Below are 23,903 nucleotides of genomic sequence, written 5' to 3' on the forward strand. Positions count from 1 at the left end.
AGCCTTTTCCAGTAAGACGACATCAAGCTCTGAATGATACCGAATCCTGGGGGCCAGTGGTTTGGGTCGTGCAATAGACGGCTGAAAGGATGGATTGGATAGTGAGGAGTCATATCGCCGCTTGCTACGAGTCGGCCAGTATAGCATTTACCTGCGTAGATACCTTGGTATGGATCATCCAGGATGCTGTATAATCCACCTGTGATCCTACCTATCCAATCCGTCAAGCTCGACAAGCTTCCTGACCACCGACACAACAGCACTCGTCGACATGTCCATACCAGGATCATCGACCTTCCTAGCCAACAGATCGTCCAAGATCGTTCGCAGCCTCGAAACCAGCACACCAATCCGAGCCCAGCCTCTCAATCTTAACCACCCATCAACCAGCAGTCCCCTCCCTTGCGGATCAATCGTGATCGGACCAGAGAACATCAGCAAGCTGTAGACGTTAAACGGCGTCAAATCGCGGATGAAGTTCTTGCTCGTCGCCATCTTGGTGAAGTAGCTCATGAAGACGCTGTGGCCGGGGAAGCCTTGGGCGTCGAAGAGCGTAGAGCTGGGGTGAACGAATACTCTGCCGTTCTCTTCATTGAAGTACTTGATTGTTCGAGCTTCAGGGTCCAATGCGACAGCGCCAGAAGAGGAGGCCGCGAATTTGGTGTCTGGGAACTCGATACGGGCGACCTGTGGTTGGAAGGCGCCGGCTACGAGAGCGCGGATAAGTGCTTCAGGATCGCTGCTTCGGCTGGGATCTTTCATGCTGGAAGGCGAGGCGTCGTAGTGGGCCGGAATGAAGCCAATCTCTTTGAGCGACGAGACGTACTGGAACCGGTTCGTCGAGATGTCCATGAGCGTCTGATGCGAAAGGAAGTTTTCGTCGCACCACCTTCTCAGAGATGAAGTGGGCTCTCCTCGGGAACGACGCTCGCTCCATTCCTGGTAGGCTCGTAGGTCGCAGATAAGATCTCCATTAGAAGCGCCGAAGCTGGCTCTGGCTGCCTTTGATTCATCGCGCTTCGTCTGGGGATTGACGAATGGGCTCTTGACAGTCAGAATAGCCGCGATGGTGAGAGCAAGGTCTAGACACCCGAAAGCGGCACCAAGAACCAGCAGCTTGCCGCAGCGCAGGTCGGCAGGTATCAGCGAAAGATGTCTTCCGAGAGCCGTCATCTCGCTGCCATCCAGTGCGCCCATGCGGCCGAGCAACTTCAGCGCCCCATCGACTGCTAGACTCTCTGGCGGCGTTAGAGCTGAGGCCAAGAACGCTGGAACGTCGGCAACACCCATCGCTTTCACAGAGAGACAAAGCTGCTCAAGCGGCACTCTGCGAATCTCCGGCTCAGGTCTGTCTGCCATCTTTGCCTCTGCGGACCTGGTGTAAAGCTTGTAGCATTTTCCTGCTCGCACTCTGCCGGCTCTGCCGCGCCGCTGCTTGCATGCTGCTCGCGATGCCCACACCTCAGCAAGCTTGACCATATTCGAGTACGGATCGAAGCTGGTCTCCTTCACCCTCCCAGTATCAATGACAGCAACGATGTCTTCAATTGTGATTGACGTTTCCGCGACGTTGGTGGCTGCCACGACCTTTCGAAGGCCTGAAGATGGCTTCTTGAAGACTAGTCGCTGTTCAGAGCTTTGCAGCGATGCGTGCAATGGTAACGGATAGAGGCCGGGTATGCCTCGCATGGCGGATATTGCTTGGTTGATCTCGCCCACTCCAGGCAAGAAGATGAGGATACCACCATCCTCGTAACCCAGCTCGTTGTCGATATACTGTACTGTGCGAGCAAGAAGGTCGTAGTTAATCCTTGTGCCTACGGCGCGGAGAGCTTTGGCAACCGGGGCCGGTCCGTTGCTCTGATTTCGCGGGTCTTGATCATGGTAATTGTCTGCCGCGTCCTCTTCCTCTGGGGGCGCGAACCCTGTCATTCGAAGCACATCATCGAGATAAAGATCTTGAACTGGGTATGTCCGACCCTCGATCTGCACTTGTCCTACTGTTGCCGCTCCTCTGAAGTAGTCCTCGAAGACTGCAGCATCCAGGGTGGCGCTCATGAGGATGAGCTTCAGGTCGTTCCGCTTCTTGAGAACATCTCGTAGCAGCACCAGCAAAAAGTCTGTGTCCAGGCTGCGCTCGTGGACCTCGTCAATGACGATGTGGCTCACGTCCGCTAGACTCTTGACGACGTCCTCCGGACTGCCTCCGGATGTCTGAAGTCTCCTCAGAAGTACACCAGTGGTCACAAACTGGAGCTTCGTGATCCCCGGCTTGTGCTTCGACTCGCCGCGGATAGCGTACCCAACCTCATCCCCCACTCTACCGCATCGCTCATCTGCAACACGATCTGCAAGCCCTAGTGCAGAGATACGGCGAGGTTGGGTACAGATGATGTTGGCTTGTGCTCCGAAGCATCTCTTGATCATGTCGTCGAGTACAAATTGCACACCTTGAGTGGACTTGCCAGAACCAGTCTCTCCCGATATGATGGTGACCTGGTTGCTGTTGACAGAGGATACAATTGCATCTTGTAGTCTCCAAGCCGGGAGTTTCTGACGAGCCTCAATCATCCGCGTTTGTTCCGGTGTAGCTTGTTTGGCCTGCCATGCGTTCATCACTTGAACGCTAGCCGGCGTATTTTGGGCCCAAGAGATCGGGTTAGGCATCCGCCTTCGCGCTTTGGTCCTCGATACCGCTTGTCTTGATGTATCACTGGGTGCAGATGTGGCAGATGCGATGTCGCTAAGCTTGCCAGGCTTGTCGATGATGGCAGGGACCTCTGCTTCGAGCCAGTCCACAATGCTGTATAGCATCTGCTCGCCCTTGAGGCTTGTAGCTGCAAAGTTCAGACAGCGTTTCAGTATGCTGAGTCGAATGTAGGCTGGCAGTTCAGCCTCAATAGACAGGATGGGTAGAGCTTCAGGGTAGCCTAGAGTGGGCGGACGAGCGCGTAGGAGCACAGGCTTGCCGGCTGGTATGGAAAGCTCCAAAGATATCGTACATATTCTGTCGTGGTTTGTGAACCTATCTCCCAGAATTGCTTCTAATGTTACAAGCTCTTCGTCCCAGGTCTCGCTGGAAGCTTGAGACGCCTCAGAAGAATCAGGCTCAACCTCAAGCAATTGAGACTGCAAAAGCTCCGCAGCTTTGGCTTCATCCCCTGAGCACTTCTCCAAGGCATCGGCAGCCACTTCGGTCGGATACCCGGCAGCACAGAGACGCTTGAGCTTGCCCTCCTTCCGAAGATCCCCACTGGCCAGACTGACTCCCGCCAGATAGTTCTCAGGCAAAGCCCATTTCGGCAGGTCATCTTCAGGGACGTGGATGAGCAGCCACTCGAGGCACTCTTCGCGATCTTTGCAAGATTCTGTCGCTTCTTCAACATGACTCCGGCGAAAGCCGATCCGTGAGAGGTCGTCGCAGATGTTTCGTGTCTCCGTAGGACTCAGCCGGACGCCGTTGGAATTCCAGGTGCCGTCTGATCGCACCAGCCGCTCCACCTCACGCCTTGTCTTCAAGCCCATCTCGACCTTCGGAGCCTTCTGCCAACCTCGAAGGACATGCTTGCTCTGCACCTGCCCATCAAGACTGACAACCTGCTGCTTCTTGTCCTCTTCTTGTTGCTTGGCCTTGTCCCCTCGTGCTTTAACCTTAGCTACTTCAGCTTCGTCATGCTGCTTCTTGGCCAGAAACGGGTCGGCCTCGTATAGATAGCCTTTCCCAGACAATCGCGCTTCTTTCTTCAGCGACTCGAAATCACCTTTCCACAGGTCACGATACTGTGGTGGTAAGGTCATGTGGATATTTTTCATGTTCGCCACACGAAAAAGAGCGTATGCGGCTGCAAAGTGCCTTGCTTCTATCGCACTCTCTTGCGCCTTCTCTCGCTGGTATTCCAGTGGTGGCAGTATAGGAGGCAGTTGAGTAACCTCCTGCGTCTTGGGATTCTTCTTCCGCAGGATGACCCCACCGCTGAAGCCGCTTGCATTCCTGTGGATGGTGTACTCCGGCTTTTCCCACTTCTGCTTCTGACATAGCTCGTTGAAGAGCGTCATGGGAAGCTTGCCCGTCCATGATGAGCCAGCTATGAGTGTCCTGGTGTCCGGCTTCTTCTCTGGCTCTGGCTGCGTGCCGTCCTTTGCAGTCGCAGCTTTTCCATTGATGTTGGCAGCACTTGATCCAGCGGCGGGCGCTGGCGCATCCTGCTTCCCCGTCTTCGAAGGCTTGTCGTTCCCAAAGACTATGAACGAGGTATCTTCGCCATTCGCAGTAGCAGCTACCGGCTTCTTATTGTTCTTGTTCCCCTGCGCTCGGGGAGCATGCGGTTTGTTGACCATCTCCTTCTCCCGCTATGTTTGGAGTGTAGGCCTTGGGCTGAATCCATGTATGAGTTGATACTCTGGTGACCTTTAATCGTCTCGAAGTCGAGCGGTTGGGTGTGGTCGAAGGCACATACGCCTGAGGCATGAGGCCGCTTAGTCATGAAGCCGCTTAGTCATGAATACGGACAGTCCCGCTCGACTTCACGCTGTCGAACATCACGAGACATCTTCGCGATTGTTCTTACAACCGACCGGCGAAGATCTCAAAATATTGTCAACAGAGTATAATGCTAGCCTACGTGAGTGCATTAACTCCGCGGCTCGGTCGTGAGTCCAGCAGTAGTCCGACTGCCCACCCTTCCAAGCACTCCACCCAAGATCCAAACAACAACACAAGCAATCAGCGGCCTTCAAAGTGGTGGCCATACTACGTTCAAATGACCCAACAGCTCTCAAATTAGCCACACCATACTTGCTCTTGGTGCACGCCACCTCCGCCACCTCCGAGTCTTTGGCCGCGCCATGTGGTCATTTCAGATAATGTCCGGATCAAGGAACAATCACCACGACCGGCCCGTCGAGGCGCTCATTTGAAATGAGATCCCGCCTATCTCCTATGTCCACACCCGAAACCGCCGTTTCTGAACCACGGCATCTGCTCCCATCCTCACCACGCCTTTGTAAACCAACAACAATATCAAGCACCAAGACAAAGGTCTCACCCCCCAACAACAATGCTAAGCACCCATATTGTTCCCCTACACAGTTAAGTGACCACATAGCCCTGATCTCCCTCGCGGTCGTCTCTTTCTCCTACCCGTCACCATCAAGTCCATCGCAAACATACAAATACCGCTTCCGAACCCACCACCAACTTCCTTCTGCACCAAGAAATCCAACCACCAAACTACCAACTACAACACACTCTTTAAGTACATCCTCCCCTTCCCCCTTCCATCCAACCCTCACTAACATCTCTTCCTCTCACAGGCTTCCAGCTTTCAACCTAAAAACCACAAACGCAATGGCCGTCATCTCCACCACCAGCACCATGCAAAAGAAGGGCGACTCCGCCTTGATCACCGGCTGCACTCTCCAGGCCAAGGACGCCGTGGTCAAGCACCTGGCGCCCGGCTGCGAGATCCAGAAGAAGGGCGACTCGGCGCTCATCACCGGCTGCGAGCTGCAGAAGAAGAAGGGCGACTCCGCGCTCATTACTGGGTGTGAGGTCATGTAAATTCCTTCTCCTCGAGATGGTTTAGATGGCTGAGTCCGGGCGATCGAGGGCTTTGCTGCTGGTGACAGTGGTAGGGTCTGAGGGTGTTCCGGGCTTGTTTTGGCATTTCTCTTCTTCGATTCGGGTGTGGCGCTGTTGCGAAGCACTGCTGTTTCTTGGTAGTACGCTGGCGGGTTGTGAGACCTGGCGGTGTGCTTTTATTTTTACCTTGCTTGTATATACCTTTCGCAAGCATTGGGCGCGTGGGCCCACCAGCCATTTATGTTCACTATCTTTGTTCGTGGTTCAACACTTCTTACCAGGTGATGATGGGGATGGATAGGTTCAGCATCCTAATGTTTCCTGATGTATTCAATGTCATGTACACGTACTTCGTCACTTCGCGCGATGCCTCCCTCTCACCCTGTTCCCCACCCCTGCATCAGCAATACTCGCACTATCCTTCACCGTCCCCACATTGGCCAGCCTCCTCAACCCTCCCTCATCCTCCAGCTTCGTCCCCATCCGCTTGCTCATCTGTAATCGATGCTGTTCCGCCTCCGCGGTCTCATACCCCAGCTGCGTAGAAGGCGGCAAAGGAACTTCACAAGTGCTGTTCCTGACCTCTTCAGGAAGATCGGCCGTCTCATCTGACTGGTGAACGGGTGACAGTCCGCCAGACTGGTTCGAAGCAGACATGGAACGGTTAGAGATCCCGCTCGGTGCGCGGCCAAGTGGGCGGTTCTTGCGCTTTTGCAGGTCGGAAGTAGAGTTGGGTCGTGAGCCGGCTGATCTATGTTGGAGAAGATCAGAAATGTCAGCATCTAAGCTGGGGCGCGGACGTGCGGGTGCATGGCCATTCACCATGGTGTCGCTTGTGGGTGGTTGTGGTAATGTGTGTGAGTCTTCGGAGGGTGGTTCGACCTTGAGATGATTGTTGGGCTCCACCTTATCCTCTTCTGTTTCAATCCGGGAAGTCTGACTTGTCTTGCGAGGCGACCGATTAGGCGAGAGCTCTTGCAGGGGCTGAGAGGCTCTTCGTAGCGACTCGCGCGGAGCGAGTGGAGGTGGTGGCGCGCTGTCTAACGATTGGTCATCATCCTCGTCCTCGTGAACGAATGGTTGTGGTTTCTGTGCGGCAGATTGATGGCTCGACCTCGCGGCTTGCAGTGGAAGAGACGGCGTCGCCTGCTTCTTCCTGGTGTTGGAGAGACGCTTTGACATCTGCTCATCTTTCCTGCCACCCGATTAGCAACGATCAGGTGCCCAAAAGCGAATCGCACCGTCTTACCTGATCGGCTTCTGCGCTTCAGACGGGGCTGGACTGCCTGTGTAAGACGATTCGCCGCCCATACTTGCGGGATCGTACGCAGGTAGGGCGATTGCATACTTGTCGAATGGCGGCTGTTTGCTAGTCTTGAGGCATGTCCACAGCCAGTCAGCGGACACCACAGGGATGTTGTGCTTCTGTGCATAGAAAGCCTTTTCCTTCTTGATCGAATCCGTCGCGCATATTAAGACAGTGCTGAACGACTGCAACGTCTGCCAATAAGTGCCGCCCAGCAGGTCGACTGCTTTAGCTATCTGCCGCAGATCCAGGCCTGAGAATCCTGTGGTCGACACACGCATGTCTTTGAAAGCAGACGGGCCAATCATCCACAGTGGTGCACTCAGCACATCATCGTTGGGATCGAGTACACGCTTGTGGGATATCGATCGTTCGACCCACCACTCCGTAGCCGTCTGTGTGGCCGCGGGAACTGGTGGAAGCTGTAGCTTGGCAGGGTTTCCGTCATATGGCACCAGCAAGTAGCGTTGTTTGAAGAATGGATTGGTGGATGCGTTCTCAAACTCCGTCAGACTCTTGACAATACGTGCGCAGTTGGGATCCAGGAACTCGTGCAGTCGTTGCGTGCGTTTCGCATCGAAGCCGTAGAGGAAGATGTAGATGCCAGAGAACAGACCCTCCGAGACTTCGCGATGCCTGTGAGGAGGCTCAGTCATGCTTGTCACGGTCATCGATGACTCTCCTGTATCACGTGTGGTCGAACGGTCGTCGTGATCCGTCCACTGGTCCACGCCAGAGGTCTCGACACCCACGCTGTGCGCAGATATATCCTGCCACATGTCCTGGCTTTGACTCTCCAGCCGTGTGCTTGTTGTTCGCCGTAGCTTCTTCCTGGTCGCCTCGGTAGAGCCCTCCGCTTCGCCGTCTCTGCCTCGTTTGCCCAAGCTTGTCCGTGCTCTCGGCTGCAACCTGAACGCGCCTATACCTTGCTCTTCCACAGGCATGACAGGATCATACAAACTCTCATCCAGAGCCATGCCTCGCGACAAGCTGTCCTCATACCACTTCTGCGACACAACCTTGATACCCCACGATCTTGCAGCCACGTACTTCTTCCCTTGCGGCACGGCAGCAATCAAGTGAGTGACCACCTTCGTCAGGTCTCCGTGATACGTAGCACCCTCGCTGATAACCTTTGCAGCAATCGCGTTGCGCTCCTCTTGTTCCTCGAAACCTGTCACACAAATCTGTAGATTATGGAATGTCCGTAGCTGGTGTTGCCACTCGAGAGACGGCACATCTACGTCCTGTCCGTCCATCCACGGCACGCGGACTGCCTCGATCCAGTCTGGGTGTAGCACTTTGATGTCGGGCCGCTCTTTCGCGACGTAGCAGTACTTTGGCGTGGTGATGCTGCCCACGATGAGATGCGTTACGTCTGCGGTGAGGTCCAGCTTGTGGATTGCGCCCATCTCTTGAGCAGTTTCGGCGAGCTTTATCTGGAGGATGGAGTTAGTATGTGGCAGTATGGACGTGACCATACAACTCACTCTGGCATCCTGCAGAAGCGATGTGCAGCAGAGGACGACACCTTTGAGCGGGAGTGGATCGATGCCTGTATCCATCAGTTCAAATTCTATCGCGCTTACCATTGAACCTACCATGATCCATATCTTGCGCCATTGCGAAGGCAGTGGAAGTGTGAATCGTGATGTTCGTCGCGTATCGAAAGCTCGAAAGTGACGCGACCTGCACGTGAGCGGGGTGGGCCGAAACTCTGTTCAGACGTCAGCTTCCGAACATCCGAGCAGCAAACATCTTTGTTTCTTATTCTCCGAACACAATCGGCCGCAAACCGCAGTTGGTGAACTCCTTGTGCCAGAATGACACCACTCGTTCATGGTTGCTTGCTGCTCATGGAATCCCGAGGCTTTACACCTCGACAAAAGAGACTATTCACCACAATGCGCCAATAAGCGATGGATCCGCCGCCACACGCAAGACCAACGGCAAGAAATGGCTTGGCTACCTTATATTCAAGGAAGTGTTATCTGCAAGATGCGCGCGACTCCAATGCTTAAAGGACTACCGTCGCAGTTCCCCAGTCCTCTTGCGGCGGCGATTGTTGAAGCGTGGTATTGAACTGCGCAATGATCTCCTAGCAACGAACCAAACATTGTCCTCTTAAGACACGCACATACCTCTCATGGCTGTTCCATTGCTGGAGAGAGAGTGGTCTCCAGCATCTACGCAAACGACCGACACCATTGAGCCAAAGTGGCAGGTACGATTCAATGATGGCAAAAGGCGCAACAGCAGGCACTCGCTCTTGAGTCGGATTTGGTACTGGCAGTCTCGACCGTCTATGCGAGATGATCACTACACTCACGACTACTATGCGGCACCATTGGACGATGACGATGACTCTGAGGATCTGCCCAAGCCTACACTGGCGAGACAGCCACGAGGAGTGAACTATTCTCCTATGCTGCGTTGGCTGAGGCGCTCCCTGCTCCGGCTGCCGTTGTACATACTTATGCTGTTGTAAGTTGTCTTTGGGGTGTGGTCGTTTACAGCAAGCTTATGCGCAACAGCGGCATCCTGCATCTGATATTAGTCGTCTACGGCCGCAAGCCGCTACTCTGGGATAACCGCAAGGATGATGTCGAGATACCGGACTGGGCGACAGATCTTCAGGCTTTAACGCACTACGCGACAGACCCAACGCGGGATGTGCAACCAATACCATGCCATTCACATAATGACTATTGGCGGCGGATACCGCTATTCGATGCACTGCGCTACGGCTGCACCAGCGTTGAAGCAGATGTCTGGGGCTACGATGAGAATGACGACCTATTCGTAGGCCACAGCACAGCCTCACTAACGCCTACGAGGACTTTCAAGGGACTATACGTAGATCCGCTCGTGAAGTTGTTGGACAAGATGTAGGTTCTCCGCTGGAAGACTAGATTATATCTGCTTATCGCATGCCGCAGGAACCCTTCGACAAGCTTCGGCGACACGAAAGGCCACGGTGTCTTCGACGAAGACCCACACCAGACGCTCGTCCTCCTGGTTGACTTCAAGACCGAAGGCCACACACTCTTTCAACGTGTCCAGGAACAGCTCGAGCCTCTCCGCAAGCGAAACTACCTGACATACTGGAACGGCGACAAAGTCATCTCCCGCGCGATAACGGTTGTAGGCACAGGCGAGACACCCTTTGACCTCATAATCGCCAACCAGACCTACCGCGACATCTTCTTCGACGCCCCACTGGAGCTGATGTACGAGCCGCCCTCGGGTGGAGGCCAAGTCCACGCAGCAGTCATGCCCCACGATGGCAAGGAAAAGAAAAGAGGCCAAGGCCAAGAAGGCACCGCCCACCTCACTGCCGACGCCTTCAACGCAAGCAACTCCTACTACGCCAGCGTCTCAATGACTTCCGCCATCGGCATCCCCTGGTCCGGCCGCTTCTCCGCGCACCAGCTCGAGCGGATCCGTGGGCAGATCCGTGGTGCCCAGCAAAGAGGCCTGAAGGCGAGGTACTGGGAGACGCCGGCCTGGCCGACGAGCTTGAGGAATTACGTCTGGGAGTTATTGGTGAGGGAGGGGACGGACATGTTGAATGTGGATCACTTGAAAGCCGCTGTGAGTAAGGATTGGGGGAGGGTGGGGCATGGCTTGTTTGATGCTTGATGAAGACCGTGGGCTGGTTCTGCTGCTGGCGAACGCTTGGACATTGGGCTGTACATAGACACGACTTTGATGATGCATTAGAAGTAGACGTGTGCTTCTTGGATACAGAAGTAGAACGATACCCACGAAGGCTAGCTAGAATGATAAACATGCTTCACGCACCTCCATGCGCAGCTCATTTGCTATCGAACATCCTCAGATCTCATCGAAACGCCATCTCTATGAGCAAGCCCTTCCATGCCACGCGCTTACCGAACGGCAACAGAAGCAGAAGCACAAAAAGAGCAATCAATCCCCAAGCACACTCTCCACCTCCCCTCCACCCCCAAACCCATCTCCCTCCACCATCTCCTCGTCCTCCACCTCCTCATCAACCAACCCCCTCCTCCTCAACCCCTCCTCATCATCCGCATTCTCAATCTCATCCTCCGTCTCATCCTCAGCAACAATAGCATTACTCTTCGCGCCCTTCTTCCCCTTCGCCGTCCCATTAACAGTCGCAGGCTTCGCCTTCCCCTTCGCCGCAGCTTTCTTTCCCCGGCCTTTCTTCCCTTCAACTTGCCCGATGTCCAGGTACGAGCAGAGTTCCTTGTAATTATGCCCCAGCTTCAGCTTATTACGCTCAAGCCTCTTCCTCGTCGACGTCCCGTCGATGACGCCGGCATGAATCGCGTAGATCAGACTGCGTGTGAGTTCGCAGAGGGTCTGCTCTGCGAACAGCGTCCGGCGCTGCTTCGTCTCTTTCCTCTGCTGGGAAGCCTGCGTTTGCGTTGGCTCGTCGTCGTCGCTCTCGTCTTCAGAGTCGGAGAGGGGGTCTTCGTCCATGGGATCGGCGTCGATGTCGCTGTTGTCGTGAACGGGCTTGTCTTCCAGCTTCTTCCCGCTGAGACGGGCGAAGTTCTTTTCTGCGGCGGAGAAGACTTTCATGATGGATTTGGTGTAGGAGTCGTGCAGGCTCATGATCAGCACGGCCCAGTCGTCGCGCATGCCGGGTTTGAGGGGGATGGTCTTGAGGACGACGGCGGTGGTGTGGAGCTCGAGGATGTATTTGGCCATGGTGATGCAGATGGGGTCTGAGGACTTGCGGGATTCGAGGACGGAGTTGAGGTTGGTGACGTACTGGTCGCGGCGTGTTGCCAGAAGTTCCAGCTCATCGTAGGAGATTTCGCTCTCGGTGCCTGATGTCAAGGTTCGGATGATGCCGGCCAGCTTCCACTGCAGATAGAGTATGCCGGCCTCCGCAGCACGAGCAGCGATCTCGTCTTCGAGAGCAGCATCTTCGGGGTCAGGCGGAGGTCCTGAGGAAGGCATGCCGCGTTGAACAAGAGCGATGATGCAGTCAATGGCGCCTTGGTAGTCACTGGATACATTCGTGCTGTCTTCCAGTGACTGGATAGGATCAGACACTTGTGACAGGCGTACGATGCGTAACAGATTGTTGCTAAGAGCACGCAACACCTCTTCCTGGGTGGCGCCACGCACGGTGATTGTATTGTGATCGAGCAGTTCTGTCAGATTCTCGACGACATCCGCCCACAGGTTACTGATCTTCTCGTCCGTGACTTCCTCGAGATCTGTGTATGACTTGGCGTGCTGGATAGCATTACTGGCCGGCCCAAGCACATCATCGGTTCCGTGAGACATGAATTGCTTGCGGATATCGTCCAGGATGGCGCCGTAGGTCGCAGTGTCTTCATGCAGCCCACGTAATGAAGGCATGTTAAGCACACTCTCCATACGCAGAACCGCCGCCGCGGTATTCGGCACGTCACCAAATTTCTTGAACAGCCGGGGAATGAGACTGGCGAGATGGCGTGCGGCTTCCTCTTGATCTTCGCTCAGCTCCGCCTTCTCCCTTTTGGTGAGCTTCCGCTTGGTAGAGACGCTCGATTCATGCAGGTCATGGAGATGGCGCTTGACACTCGTGCTCACAATCTCCAGTAGTACAAAGGCCTCTGACTCGTCCAGGACAACCTCATTCTTCAGCTGCGTGAGTGTGTCCTGCGTGCCCTTGACCTTCTTGATCGAGTGGTCGAAGAGCAGGTATCCAGCTAGAGCTTGCCAATCCATGATATCTTCCATCTTCTCATAGAGTGCATCTGCGGCCAAGGTGAAACGAGATTCCATCGCCACGGCGTGCAACACAAGACCGCCATCACCACGGTGCCGCTCGACCTGGCTGGGAAGGTCATCGCCAGCATCATAGTTCACAAGCATCTCAGCAAGTGACTTGAACTTCAGCCAGTCCGCCCTTGGCGTCTCCATGTTTCCCTCCGCGAGCTCGGGCAGAGACTCCTCGAGACTCTCCGGGCCACCAAGATTGTCGATCCTGCTGTTGTAGGCATCGTTGACATTCTCGGCGAAGAACTTGGCCACGGTTTTGCGGACCCGTGGGTCAACATCATAGATCAGGCGGCCAACTGCATCAACATCTTCGGGCTCAATGAGGCCGTGCTCTCTTAAGAGGTCCAACAGCTCGATTCCAGCCACGCGGACGTTGGTCTCTGCGTCGGATATGGCAATCTCAACAAGCCTTTCGCGGAAGCGTTCAGTGAACGTCTTCAGACCACTGATCTTGTCCGCTTCGGCGTACAGCCGCTGTAGTTGCTTGAGGATTTCGGCTCTGGTCGCCGCTGAAGAGTCACTGAGTATCCAGCCCAAATAGCGCAGATGGGAGCCATCGAAGAAGACGTGTGGTAGAATCATGATCCAGTCGCCGAGTGCACTCGCACACTCCTTCCGGATGACAGGGTCGATGTCGCGGTATCGGTGGATGAAGACGGTGTCAAACCAGTCCTTGATCTGTACTTCCAACCATTCTTGGATCTGGTTGGTGTCCGTGACCTTCTTGTCAAGCTGCTTCACACGAGCTTGGTTAACCTTTGTCTTCTTCTTCTCGCTGTCCGATTGTCGCTGCGCAGCCGCTGCTTCGTTCGCCCGCTCAGCGGTCACTTCGCAAAGAGATGTGATGATGCTGAGCGAGGCCACAGTCGCAGTGTGCCTGAACGCGCGGCTTGCAGCAGAAGTCATCGCTGAAAGCCAGACTTCGATGTTCTCCAGCAGGATAGGGTCGCTATACAGTAGTCCTCTGGCGGCGATGGATCGAACCAGAACAATAACGAACCCCGACACCGTCTCCTTGAAGGCAACACCGGCCTTGCCTTTGCGGTGGAGAGGAAATTCCGTTGGCTCTGTTAGCTGGTACTCGTCCTGGATCTCTGTGAGTCTGTTCGTGGCATTGTCAGGATCGTCGATGTCGTGATCCGTGACCTCAGTACCGCAACCGGCACACTGCAGTACAAAGTTGATCACGTCGGCCATGGCTTGTGCCTCATGCTCGTCGAAACTCTTCAGCCAGTCCGAGGCAACGGTTTCAAGGCTATCGTCGCTGGCGAACACTTGTCCGTAGAGCCCACCAACTTCTTCAGCATCCACAGCGACCGCAGCTGCTTTCTTCTTCGGTGCCTTCTTCCTCCTGAGTGGGAGAGCTGTGCCGTTCACCTTGGCCTTCTTTTGCGCGGGCTTCTTGGGTGCAGAGGCTTTTGGCTTCTGCGTCTTCTTCTTGCGCTCCCTGATTTCTTCCTCTGCTGGCTCGTCCTCGTCGGTCGGCATATCCTCATCTGACTCGTAGTCGTCTGGCATCTGGGCATCGCCATTCTCGTCATCGCCGCGTTTGCGCTTCGAGCCGCTGAAAGGGCTAGACGCGTATTGGGCGGTCTGCTTGCGAACACGTCCGGATGCGCGTTTAGCAGTGCTAGGAGCGCCGGAAACAACTGGTGGAGAGCTGGACATGCTTGCGATGCGGTGCGGTGTCGTTGTCGCGTGGTCCCAGCCGATGTGAGGATATGTGAGGCGCGTCGTCTGTCGATAGACTTACTGGACCATTGCGATATTGACCAACGCGGCAGTGGGACGGCTCCTCGGTTTGCTAACTCCTGGTTGAGACGTCGTAGAAGAGCGTGTGTCAATCAAAAGTGTTGTTCAAACAGAGAACCAGGACCCCTCCAGCGCGTCACGCGTAGAGCGACTGGAAGCTCGGACCATCTGTAAGCGATGCACAAATCGAATGCAGCATAAATTGTCCTTATCTCGAAATATCGATATTGACGGGCGAGACAACCGTGGTCTCAGCAGATGGCAGTCCACTATCTCAACATGCTTCCACGATAGCAACGACCGGACGGACTACCATGTCCAATCCATTCCTCTCGCCCAAGGCTCACCCGGGCGATGGCACAATCCATCTGGCTCTCCTGCCGCCCAGTACGCCACGACTGCGGACACTCAACTACCAGTACCCGCTGAAACTGGTCTCACCCGCGCCTTCGCGAGCTGGGGATGATCTGGTCCATACAGTCTACCTCCTGACGTACGGTGGCGGCCTAGTCGCAGGAGACACGATCGATCTTAAAGTCGACGTCGAAAGGAAGACCAAGCTTGTTCTCCTCACGCAGGGGAGCACGAAACTGTTCAAGTCGCTGGACAGAGATTTGGTGAGCAAGCAATGCATGACCGTCAACCTGGACCCAGGAGCTGCGCTATGTTATCTACCAGATCCGGTGCAGCCGTTCGAGCAGAGTTGTTTTGAGCAGCAGCAGATTTACAACGTAACCATACCCACTGCAGAGGAGACGCAGACAGGCAGCCTCTGCGTGCTCGATTGGGTCTCGAACGGTCGCCCGGCCAATGGCGAGAATTGGTCGTTCTTCCACTACCGTAGCAAAAATGAAGTCTTCCTTCGTCAGTCGGATGGCAAGCAACGACTGCTTCTCCGTGATAGTGTTTTGCTGGACGACCGTGAGGACGATGGGTCAATCGCTGCCCGCATGGACGACCTCGCAGTCTTCGGTACTTTAATAATCTACGGCCCATTCTTCCGTCGGCTCGGCCAGTTCTTCATGGACGAGTTCAAGGCCCTTCCTCGCATTGGCGGGCGTAAGTGGGACAGCGGCAGCGACAGTGGGGAAGAGGAAGCTGGCCCACACATCCTCCGCCGGCTGGAAAGGCAAAGAAGGGAGGCTGAAGATCGAGTCCTTTGGTCTGCAGCCGACGTTCGAGGCTGCGTGGTCGTCAAGCTCGGCGCACGGGAAGTTGAGGGCGGCAGAAAATGGTTGAGGGATATGCTGACCGAGGAAGGAAGCGTGCGGGAGCAGTTTGGGGAGAGGGCACTGCTTTGCCTGCGGTAGTAGGATAGCACCACGTCGGACCTCGAATGCGAAGCCCAGTTGCATGTCCGCCATACGCCTCAAGTCACGGTATGATTGGCACCACGGCACCTGGATCGAGTCCATCGTGCGTGGGCGAGGCAGCAGCATAAAAAACTGAGCCCTTGCCGAAGATGCCGTGCCCGGCTCCAGAACGATAGACTGGCCTCTACAACCTTTCAACGCGAGGCTACAAGGCCACAGAACATATCAATGTGTCATCTCGCGCATTAGAGACGGCGTCCGTCCCAAAAGGCAGTGCAGTTGCGCCTTACATCAGCTATACCAAGACGTCCAGCCTTGCACAAGACAGAGACAAAACTTGCCATATCAACTCTCACTTACGTGATGTTCAAAACGTGTGTATATTATTGGCGTCAAGCGGCTGACGTTCAAAATTCCTTTATAAGCATAGACAACCCATAGGCTTCAGGCAGCGTTATTCTGCACATGTTAGGCAACCGAATTCTGGCAATTTAAGGTATAGAGCTGAGACTTGGCTTCCAATGGCTTGAATGCTGTATACACTGTCTATCAATCAATACACACATCGTTAGAACCTCCAACCCTTACATTTGATCAACCACAACGCCGCAACACCATCCTCCAACATACACTGCGATCACAATGCGCGGCCTCCAAGACTCCCCTTCCACCGACTCCCTCCTCCGCGACACCATCCTCCGCACCTTCTGGCTCTTCCAACTCTGCGTCTCCGCGCCCATATCCTGCGCCCTAGGCGTCTCAGCCTTCGTCCGCCTCGTCGAAGTTCACGGCTTCATCTACGACTTCATCGCCTCTCTAATTCCGAGTCTGATGGCCGGCGTGATCGTCTTCATTCTCGTCATCCAACGGAGGATGTTCGAGCATGGTCTGAGTATCGACTTGACGCTGAAGTTCGAAGCGGTAAAGTCGATCCTGGCGACGTCGTTGTGGATATGGGAGTTGGTGGATTCGGGGGTGCAGCCGACGACTGTTTGGAATCAGAGGGGGCCTAGGATGGTGGCTGCTGGTGTTTCGGCGATTGTGTTGTTGTAGGTTCTTGCTTCCATGGGTTGTCATTCAACTGAGTTTGCTGACGGTGGCATGTAGCCTCTTGTTCTATCCGACAGTCGTCTACGTTACCAAGGAGAAACAACGGCAGCAGAAAGCTGTACGCGTGTGCGTCCACGAGGGCGAGTCTCCGGAGCTTACACGTTTGCTTAACGTATGAGCGGTTCAGCGCGGCAGTTGGCGTTTGGCTTGTTTGGCATGCATATCGGGCCAGAGAAGGTGTCATTCCTTCGGCGAGGATGCTTCTGAAGCTTGCGCCTCTTGCGCCTTCTTCAAAGCCGCAATGCGATCATCCATAATCGATATCTCAGCGTCAACCCTTAGCAGCTTCTCATTCAGCATCTTCGCGTAGTCCTCGTTGCTCATCACAGTCACCGGACTCCAAGGCTTGTCGCTCATGCGTCGCCAGAAGCCCGGCTTTGCATCGTGTTCAGCAGCCTCTCGTCGCTTGTACAGATTGTTCGATGCCATTTGTCCAGCGAATCCAAAGATGGAAAACATGAGTGCGCCAGGTAGGAAGTTGGCCCGCCCCCTCGTAAGCAAGGCTACAGCTCCGCCTGTAACTCCACCTGCAATGGTGCTGGCTTTTATCAAGTCGGCCGAGGGCAGTTGTTGGTCTCCTGGCGTCCACGCTTGCACAATGCCACTGCGGGTAGCCCAGAATGCTGCTCCAAGGGCGAACGTCTGAACGCCAGATACTGATGCGAAGATGAATGGGGTCGTGCCTTTGACAATGCCTGCCGCGCCTCCAAACAGGAAGCCAGCTGTCCCTATATGGCGTGTTAGAATAGATCTATCGGAATAAGGGGCGAGCTCATCAGGGCCAAACAAAAGCGGAAGGACGCAGTCATGATATGTGCATCAAAGGCGAGCTGGTCATCACATCATTTCCTGCTCTTGAGTTGCGCACAGGTACCATCTGAGATCAACTTACCACATGCCGTCCCAACCTTCAAGGCAGGCTCAATCGTTGCCACAATAGCATCCCGTGGCGGCATCGCCACCATCTTCTTATCCGCCATCTATCGATGGACTTTCTCTTTCATATCATGCTCGACCTGACCGACGACCTGGAACGATGAACCGCATTGCATTCACCCATATGTTCATGCATGCAAGCGCGTGAACTACATGCGGTTCCAGGTTCACGCTAGTGGTCTTGGCGTTCTTCTTGACTTTTCCTTTCGGCAGTAGATCGTTGAACCGCACCGCACTTCGACCAGGACACCACATCTCCTGGACAGCAAAACCACACACCGAAACACCTCGTGCGCACTCGATATTGCACGCACGTAAAACCGATCACCAAGGAAGGCGCAAAGAGCGGTTCACCCGGACTACACCCAGTAGTCCACACTACAGCCACCCAGCATGGGTATGTACACTTTCACCCGGCGAGAGCGCGAGAGCCGCAGCGCGCACGGCAGACATCGCTAGTGATATGACCTAATGCTAACGATGTGACTATAGCGCCTAAAAAGAAGCAGGAGAAGATGAATCTGGGGGAGTTCCTGACGAATCAATGTGAGTGCGACCGTTCAGTACATGGCAAGGCGGGCGAGCAGGCGGGCAGGCAGCGGGAGCAGACGGACAGAGCAGGACGTGTGGTAAAGGTCGAAGAAGCCACGCTGACTTTCTATAGCGCTAGGATCATGGGCCGATGAGATGGAGACACAACCAATGCCAGCCGCACCATCAGGAGGCTACTCACGCGACCGCGAAGGTGGTGAGAGACGCGGCTTCACGCAGCCGGCATGGGAGTCTGCAAGAAGCGGAAGCGGTTTCGGCGGAGGCATGGGAGGCGGCATGGGCATGGGTGACAGGGGCGCGAGCTTCGGTACAACACCAACCAACACTCTCGAGCTGTCGCAGCCTCGGACTAACGGATACACAGACCGCCCACGTTTCGGAGACCGCGAACAGCTACCTTTCCCCACCAAGCCACCGTACACGGCGCATCTCGGTAACCTCACCTACGACGTCACCACCCCGGAGATCGAAGACTTCCTCAAGGAATGCCAAGTCACCAACGTTCGTATTGTGGAAGACAAGCTGGACCACAAGCCCAAGGGCTTCGGTTATGTTGAGTTCGCAACACCTGAGGGGCTGAAGAAGGCGCTCACATACTCGGAGACGAACTTCATGGGCAGAAATGTTAAGATCAGCATTGCTGAACCACGTAAGTCTTCTGGTGTCTCCGATGTTTAATTCCCTCACTAACAGCTCGTACAGCAAAGGACCGCGGCGGCGACTCCTCGCGTGACTTCTCGGACTGGTCGCGCAAAGGTCCGCTTCCTGACCTCCCACAAAATCAGCGCCAAGGCTCGAATCGAGGCTTGCCTACCCGCAGCTTCAACGACAATGCTTCCGACGCAGGCAGTGAGCGCGGTGGCGGTCGCAAGGGCTTTTTCGAGGGTGACGGCAAAGTACGCGACTTCTCAGATTGGTCACGCAAGGGCCCTCTGTCACCCGTTCCCGGCGCTGGTCCACCAGTTCGCGACGGCGGCAGAGTGAGAGAAGGCCCGACCGAGCGGAGCCCAGCTTCTTGGGGAGAGGGACGTTCGGACGCAGGCTCAAGACCACCGCGCAGAGAGTTCGAGCCGAGGCCGTCGGTCGAGCGCGTCCCAACTGCAGCAGAGACGAACAACCAGTGGCGCTCAAGCATGAAGCCGGACACTCCACCGGTCAGCACACCAGAAGCCTCAGCAGGCCCGTCATCACCGGCCGCACCAGCGCCACCGAAGGAACGCCCAAGGCTGAACCTCACGAAGCGCACAGTATCGACAGCCGAGGGTGAGCAAGCCACCAGCTCCGCGACCGACTCGAAGGCATCACCATTCGGCGCGGCTCGCCCTGTCGACACTGCGACGAAGGAGCGCGAGGCCGAGGAGAAGCGCCTAATGAACATGAAGCAAAAGCAAGAGGCAGAGGCCAAGGCCAGAGAGGACAAGGTGGCTCGCGAAGCCGCAGCTAGAACAGCGCGCGCCGAGCGTGCAGACCGTGGGCAGGCACAGGAGGACGACACCAAGGTCACATCACCGACTTCGGAGAGCGGGAAGGGCAGACGTGCTTCGCGCCAGCAGAACGGCACAAAGCCAGCGCCAAAGGAGAATGGCGAGACACCAGCAGCGCAGAAGCCCAGCTTCAGCATTCTCCAGCGCGACACCGAGGGAGGTGACGAGGGTACCGAAGCGGCCGAGCAAGACGACGACGCCAACGGCAGCATCGTCCACGACAAGGAGACGAAGCCACAGGAGCCAGTCGTCGAGAACCCGTCGAACGCAGGCGACGCCTCCGACCCAACTGCACAGGAGCTTGAGGAAGAGGGATGGTCCACCGTCTCCAGCGCCAAGCCGAAGACTGGTCGTCGCACTGGCGGTGGTCGCGCGCTTGCCTCCTAGAGGGACGGCAAGCATCATGACTTCATCGGGCTTGCGGGTCTTCAACAGAAGTTTCAGGGAGGCGGTCTCCATTCTGTCGCGTCTCAGCATGCTCATCCTGCTCGGCGTTAGGCGGGAAAAGTCGGCTCCTTCTCTTTTCGATCGTCTTCACCACTTCGGCGTCCGGCGGCTTATGGTCTTCGACATAGAACTGGCCGCAACATCATGCAACTCGACTGCGCCCCTTTCAGGACTGGTACTAACTGGACACTGTATGGAGGCAGTACTCTTTCGACTGTATAGCCTATCTGCTCGCCACCGGGCATATCAGCATTGCTTACTTGACTCTCGTAATGCTTCCTTCATCCGCTCTGATGGCGTTTCACGGTGTGTTGAGGAGGAAGGGTGCTTGGGACTTGAGACTTGAGCATATGGTATCGGATGGGCATGGAGAGCGGGTTGTTAGTGTGATACTGCTTCTGAAAACGAAAGACTGTTAAACTTGATGCCGTGTCCGTGCCTTTCCATTTCCGTGAGATCATATGCTGTCGTACCACATGCTGTCTGAGCTCACCGTTTCATGCTAAAATCCACTCTATCGTGTGACAGCGTCTCCTCTCCGCCCCTTCTCCCAGCAGATATCGCCCCCAATGCCTACGCAGGCACTGCTCTCATCTCCACACCCCTTCCCTCACCGCGGTAACTCCGGCCCCAGCCGCCGCTCCCATCACCACCGGCCTCATCCCCTTCTTCAATTTCCTCCACTTCCTCCCCGCCTTCTTTCCCCCTTCCTCCACAAACTTCGGCATCCCTTCCCCCAACCATCTAGACCCCCCCTATCCTCCACCCAGCACGCGTGACCAGCCCCCAAGCTCTCGCACAGTTTCCGTACTCTTCTCCGCGCGCGACGAAAGTCTCGGCTGGGTGAACCGTGTGCCGGCCACTTGACCTCCAGGTTGAGCGATGCGATGCCCATCAGCTCGTGCTCGTGGAACGGCTAGTTCAGCATCTGCGTGGTCGCATCATCATTGCTCAGATCCCCCACGGTGGACAACGCAACGCACGGAGGCGGTTGGGCTGCAGGTCATGCGTTGATGCTAGCACCGAGGTCCGGGTGGCGTGGGCTAGGGTTAAGGTAGAATGACCTGCTCGAGATCTGGGAGAGGTTGGAGTGGCGAGCTCGAATGTGAAATACGTCGTGGCGAGGTCTTGGAGGGAATGGCTGCTTGTGATGGGGTCGCCAATTACGTCCAGAAAGATAACCCCCTTGATTGATGTCTAAGAGAGAAAAGGAGAGTGCAGTTGCATGTGCAGAGATTCCAGGAGGGAGGATGAAGGATGAGGTCGGAGATAATTGGCGATAGACTGACTGACTGACTGGCTGGAGGGGATGATGTGATATTTATATTCTTCTCGAGTACGAAGAAATGTTTCAAGGGCGTACACCCACTGCGCTGCTCCGCACACCAACTGACCTGCTCGACAACAAAGATGCCGTGATTCATCTATCCATTCATCGCTTCGAACGCTCATCACTCATCTTTCATACCACATCCTCATACTCACATCAACACTCCCCAACACTAACCCCCACCCATCTCCTCGGCACCCTCCCCTCCCTCCCCCCACCACTCTCCCTTACAACCATCGGCGGCAGCCAAATCTTCGCCCGTCCATACTCCAACTTCCCCTCCCTCCGCATATTCATCTCCAACACCACCACCCTCAAAAAATCGGAATTCTCCCTCGGTTCTCGCTGCCTCACCCCCGCGCTGCCGGTGAGCGCTCGACCGGCTTCGGATTGAGGGTCTGGGTTTGAGGAAGAAGAACGGTTCTTTGAGCTCGAGCTCGCCTTCCGGCGACCGCGGGAGTACGTCTGCATCTGAATCGTCGGTGCGGCCTTGCCCTCGACGGACTGCTCCGCGAGGTAGGGAGCGTGCAAAGCCATCTGATACGGCGCCTCCTGCTCCTCGAACGTCAGGGGCAGGGGGTTGAGGTAGCGGCGCTGCGCCTGCGTCGGGGTCCCCTCGATCGCGGGCCGGACTTCCGGGCTGAAGCGCGGGAAGAGGAAGGGGTGGGACCAGAGCATGTCGTCGGACATTGGAGAGTTCGGGTTGCGTTGGGAGGGGGAGACGGAGGAGACGCTGAAGGTGGCGAGGGCGTTGCGCAGGGCGGCGAAGGAGGTGGTGAGGTTGGATTTGAAGGAGGATTTGGGCTTGGGGGTTGTCGGGGTGGTGGGGGTGAGGAGGAAGTCGGGGGGTCCTTCGTCGTCGTCGTCCGAGGAAGGGAGAGAGGCGAGGGGGTGCGAGGTGGCGCAGTCTACGGACGCTGGGAGGGAGCGCTGTTTCTCTTTCTTGAAGTTGGAGTAGGATTTTCGGCTTCGTAGGGAGCCGGGGGTGGGTAGGCTGCCGCCAGAGAGCGTGGAGCGGTTGTCGTCTGAGAGAGAGGGAACGGAGTCGAGAGATGTTGACCGCGTGTGCAGGTTGCCCTCTTCAGGTGTTCCGTTCTGCGGCGTAGGCTGGTGCTCTTCATCATCGTCCTCCTCGAGGAGCATACTCAGAGTCGGACTGCTGCCATAGCTCGACTTGAGCGACTCCTCGCTCTTCCACTCATTCACCAGCTCGTCTATCGAGATCCTTCGATCTGCAGTGGTTGAGCGCCGGCGGAACTGATTCGGCTTCGGTCGAGGTATCTGCGTGACTGCCAGCAGCGCAGCTACCGCCGGAGGCAGCGCATTCGGGTCATGCTTCGAGCTCTTCCTCCCACCACTACTCCTCGCCCTACTCTCCACCCTCTCGTTCTTCTTCGGTGGCATCACCGGCGTCCTCTCAGGCGTCGTAGGTACATCCACCGGCGGCGTAGGCGCCCTCGTCGGCTCCGTCCTCGCGCGCACCGGCGACTGCGGTCTCGTCTTGTTCTCCGCCCTCACGATCTTCGGCTCTCTCTTTCTCCGTCTTGACTCTTGTTCTTTCTCATCATACACCCGCATCGACGGCGCAGCGTTATAGCGAAAAGACCTCGGCACCAACATCTTGTCTTCTCTTTTCTCCCCTTGGGATTAAAGAAGAGGAAAGGTGGAACCAGTGTGTCACAGCAATTCTTCCCTTACGAGCCACGCGACCCAAGCGGCCTCATGGGCAGAATCGAGCGGTCTCTGACGTCCGGACTCAGGCACGCGCTGCTAGTACCGGGCCGGGGATTTCTATGTCGTAATCGGGATGAAGCGTTGGGTTGGGATGCTTGTCATGCTGATCGCTCGTGATACTCAGGTAGCTGGACTATTAAAAAATACCATAGGAGAACATAGGAACGTAAGAAAGGGAAGACGAGGTAGTATTGTAAGACGCGATGGTGCAGTGCAGCGCAGGGCTGGAAGCGTTACCACGTCCGTTGACAACAAGGCAGCCGAGCGTGGGATGACCGCAACCTTCCCAGTGGTTGGTTGGCCCCTCCGCGAACCATCAGGTCACTGATAAGGACCTGCTGCGTACCAGACTCTGTCGCGTGGCATCATCTACTTCGGACGATACGCCGGGACTGCATATCTGCACTGGTACATGGGCGATGTATCGCATCTGCATTTCCGGACATTTGTTGCTTGCTTGCTGTCGTCTCAACTTCAGCTGAAGCGAAGGATGATGACAGGGCACGACGTCCTTCCTCTTCAGGCAGAGCGATCCGGCGCCGGCCCGTTGAGAAGACGATCGATTACCAGGCCCACGGTACGCTTTCATTGG

At 55.8% G+C, this 23,903-nt stretch overlaps 10 protein-coding genes across 10 annotated transcripts; 5 read left to right on the forward strand and 5 right to left on the reverse strand.

Moving 5' to 3' along the window:
• Nucleotides 1-207: 207 nt before the first annotated feature.
• On the reverse strand, nt 208-4,468 carry ucp12 (putative ATP-dependent RNA helicase ucp12; the record flags this gene model as incomplete). The annotated part of the gene is made up of 2 exons (XM_064804604.1): nt 208-4,350; nt 4,409-4,468. The coding sequence occupies 2 exons, from the start codon at nt 4,466-4,468 to the stop codon at nt 208-210; spliced, it is 4,203 nt and encodes a 1,400-aa protein (XP_064657374.1).
• Nucleotides 4,469-5,347: 879 nt separating this feature from the next.
• LTR77_007368 (uncharacterized protein) lies at nt 5,348-5,560 on the forward strand (the record flags this gene model as incomplete). Its single annotated transcript, XM_064804605.1, has 1 exon — nt 5,348-5,560. The coding sequence occupies one exon, from the start codon at nt 5,348-5,350 to the stop codon at nt 5,558-5,560; it is 213 nt and encodes a 70-aa protein (XP_064657375.1).
• A 375-nt stretch (nt 5,561-5,935) lies between these two features.
• On the reverse strand, nt 5,936-8,510 carry DPB11 (protein kinase activating protein dpb11; the record flags this gene model as incomplete). The annotated part of the gene is made up of 4 exons (XM_064804606.1): nt 5,936-6,776; nt 6,831-8,326; nt 8,378-8,442; nt 8,489-8,510. 4 exons carry the CDS (start codon nt 8,508-8,510, stop codon nt 5,936-5,938), a joined length of 2,424 nt encoding a protein of 807 aa, XP_064657376.1.
• A 523-nt stretch (nt 8,511-9,033) lies between these two features.
• Nucleotides 9,034-10,529, forward strand: AIM6 (Altered inheritance of mitochondria protein 6; the record flags this gene model as incomplete). Its single annotated transcript, XM_064804607.1, has 3 exons — nt 9,034-9,371; nt 9,422-9,775; nt 9,827-10,529. 3 exons carry the CDS (start codon nt 9,034-9,036, stop codon nt 10,527-10,529), a joined length of 1,395 nt encoding a protein of 464 aa, XP_064657377.1.
• A 288-nt stretch (nt 10,530-10,817) lies between these two features.
• On the reverse strand, nt 10,818-14,321 carry IRR1 (cohesin complex subunit; the record flags this gene model as incomplete). The annotated part of the gene is made up of 1 exon (XM_064804608.1): nt 10,818-14,321. One exon carries the CDS (start codon nt 14,319-14,321, stop codon nt 10,818-10,820), a length of 3,504 nt encoding a protein of 1,167 aa, XP_064657378.1.
• A 398-nt stretch (nt 14,322-14,719) lies between these two features.
• LTR77_007372 (uncharacterized protein) lies at nt 14,720-15,715 on the forward strand (the record flags this gene model as incomplete). Its single annotated transcript, XM_064804609.1, has 1 exon — nt 14,720-15,715. The coding sequence occupies one exon, from the start codon at nt 14,720-14,722 to the stop codon at nt 15,713-15,715; it is 996 nt and encodes a 331-aa protein (XP_064657379.1).
• A 645-nt stretch (nt 15,716-16,360) lies between these two features.
• LTR77_007373 (uncharacterized protein) lies at nt 16,361-16,946 on the forward strand (the record flags this gene model as incomplete). The annotated part of the gene is made up of 2 exons (XM_064804610.1): nt 16,361-16,767; nt 16,826-16,946. 2 exons carry the CDS (start codon nt 16,361-16,363, stop codon nt 16,944-16,946), a joined length of 528 nt encoding a protein of 175 aa, XP_064657380.1.
• A 62-nt stretch (nt 16,947-17,008) lies between these two features.
• Nucleotides 17,009-17,808, reverse strand: LTR77_007374 (uncharacterized protein; the record flags this gene model as incomplete). Its single annotated transcript, XM_064804611.1, has 2 exons — nt 17,009-17,556; nt 17,721-17,808. 2 exons carry the CDS (start codon nt 17,806-17,808, stop codon nt 17,009-17,011), a joined length of 636 nt encoding a protein of 211 aa, XP_064657381.1.
• Nucleotides 17,809-18,157: 349 nt separating this feature from the next.
• TIF3 (Eukaryotic translation initiation factor 4B) lies at nt 18,158-20,187 on the forward strand (the record flags this gene model as incomplete). The annotated part of the gene is made up of 4 exons (XM_064804612.1): nt 18,158-18,161; nt 18,257-18,310; nt 18,429-18,965; nt 19,019-20,187. 4 exons carry the CDS (start codon nt 18,158-18,160, stop codon nt 20,185-20,187), a joined length of 1,764 nt encoding a protein of 587 aa, XP_064657382.1.
• Nucleotides 20,188-21,733: 1,546 nt separating this feature from the next.
• On the reverse strand, nt 21,734-23,197 carry LTR77_007376 (uncharacterized protein; the record flags this gene model as incomplete). Its single annotated transcript, XM_064804613.1, has 1 exon — nt 21,734-23,197. The coding sequence occupies one exon, from the start codon at nt 23,195-23,197 to the stop codon at nt 21,734-21,736; it is 1,464 nt and encodes a 487-aa protein (XP_064657383.1).
• Nucleotides 23,198-23,903: the final 706 nt, after the last annotated feature.

Source organism: Saxophila tyrrhenica (assembly GCF_035928015.1).
Source record: "Saxophila tyrrhenica strain CCFEE 5935 chromosome Unknown scaffold_11, whole genome shotgun sequence".
Taxonomy (NCBI): domain Eukaryota; kingdom Fungi; phylum Ascomycota; class Dothideomycetes; order Mycosphaerellales; family Extremaceae; genus Saxophila; species Saxophila tyrrhenica.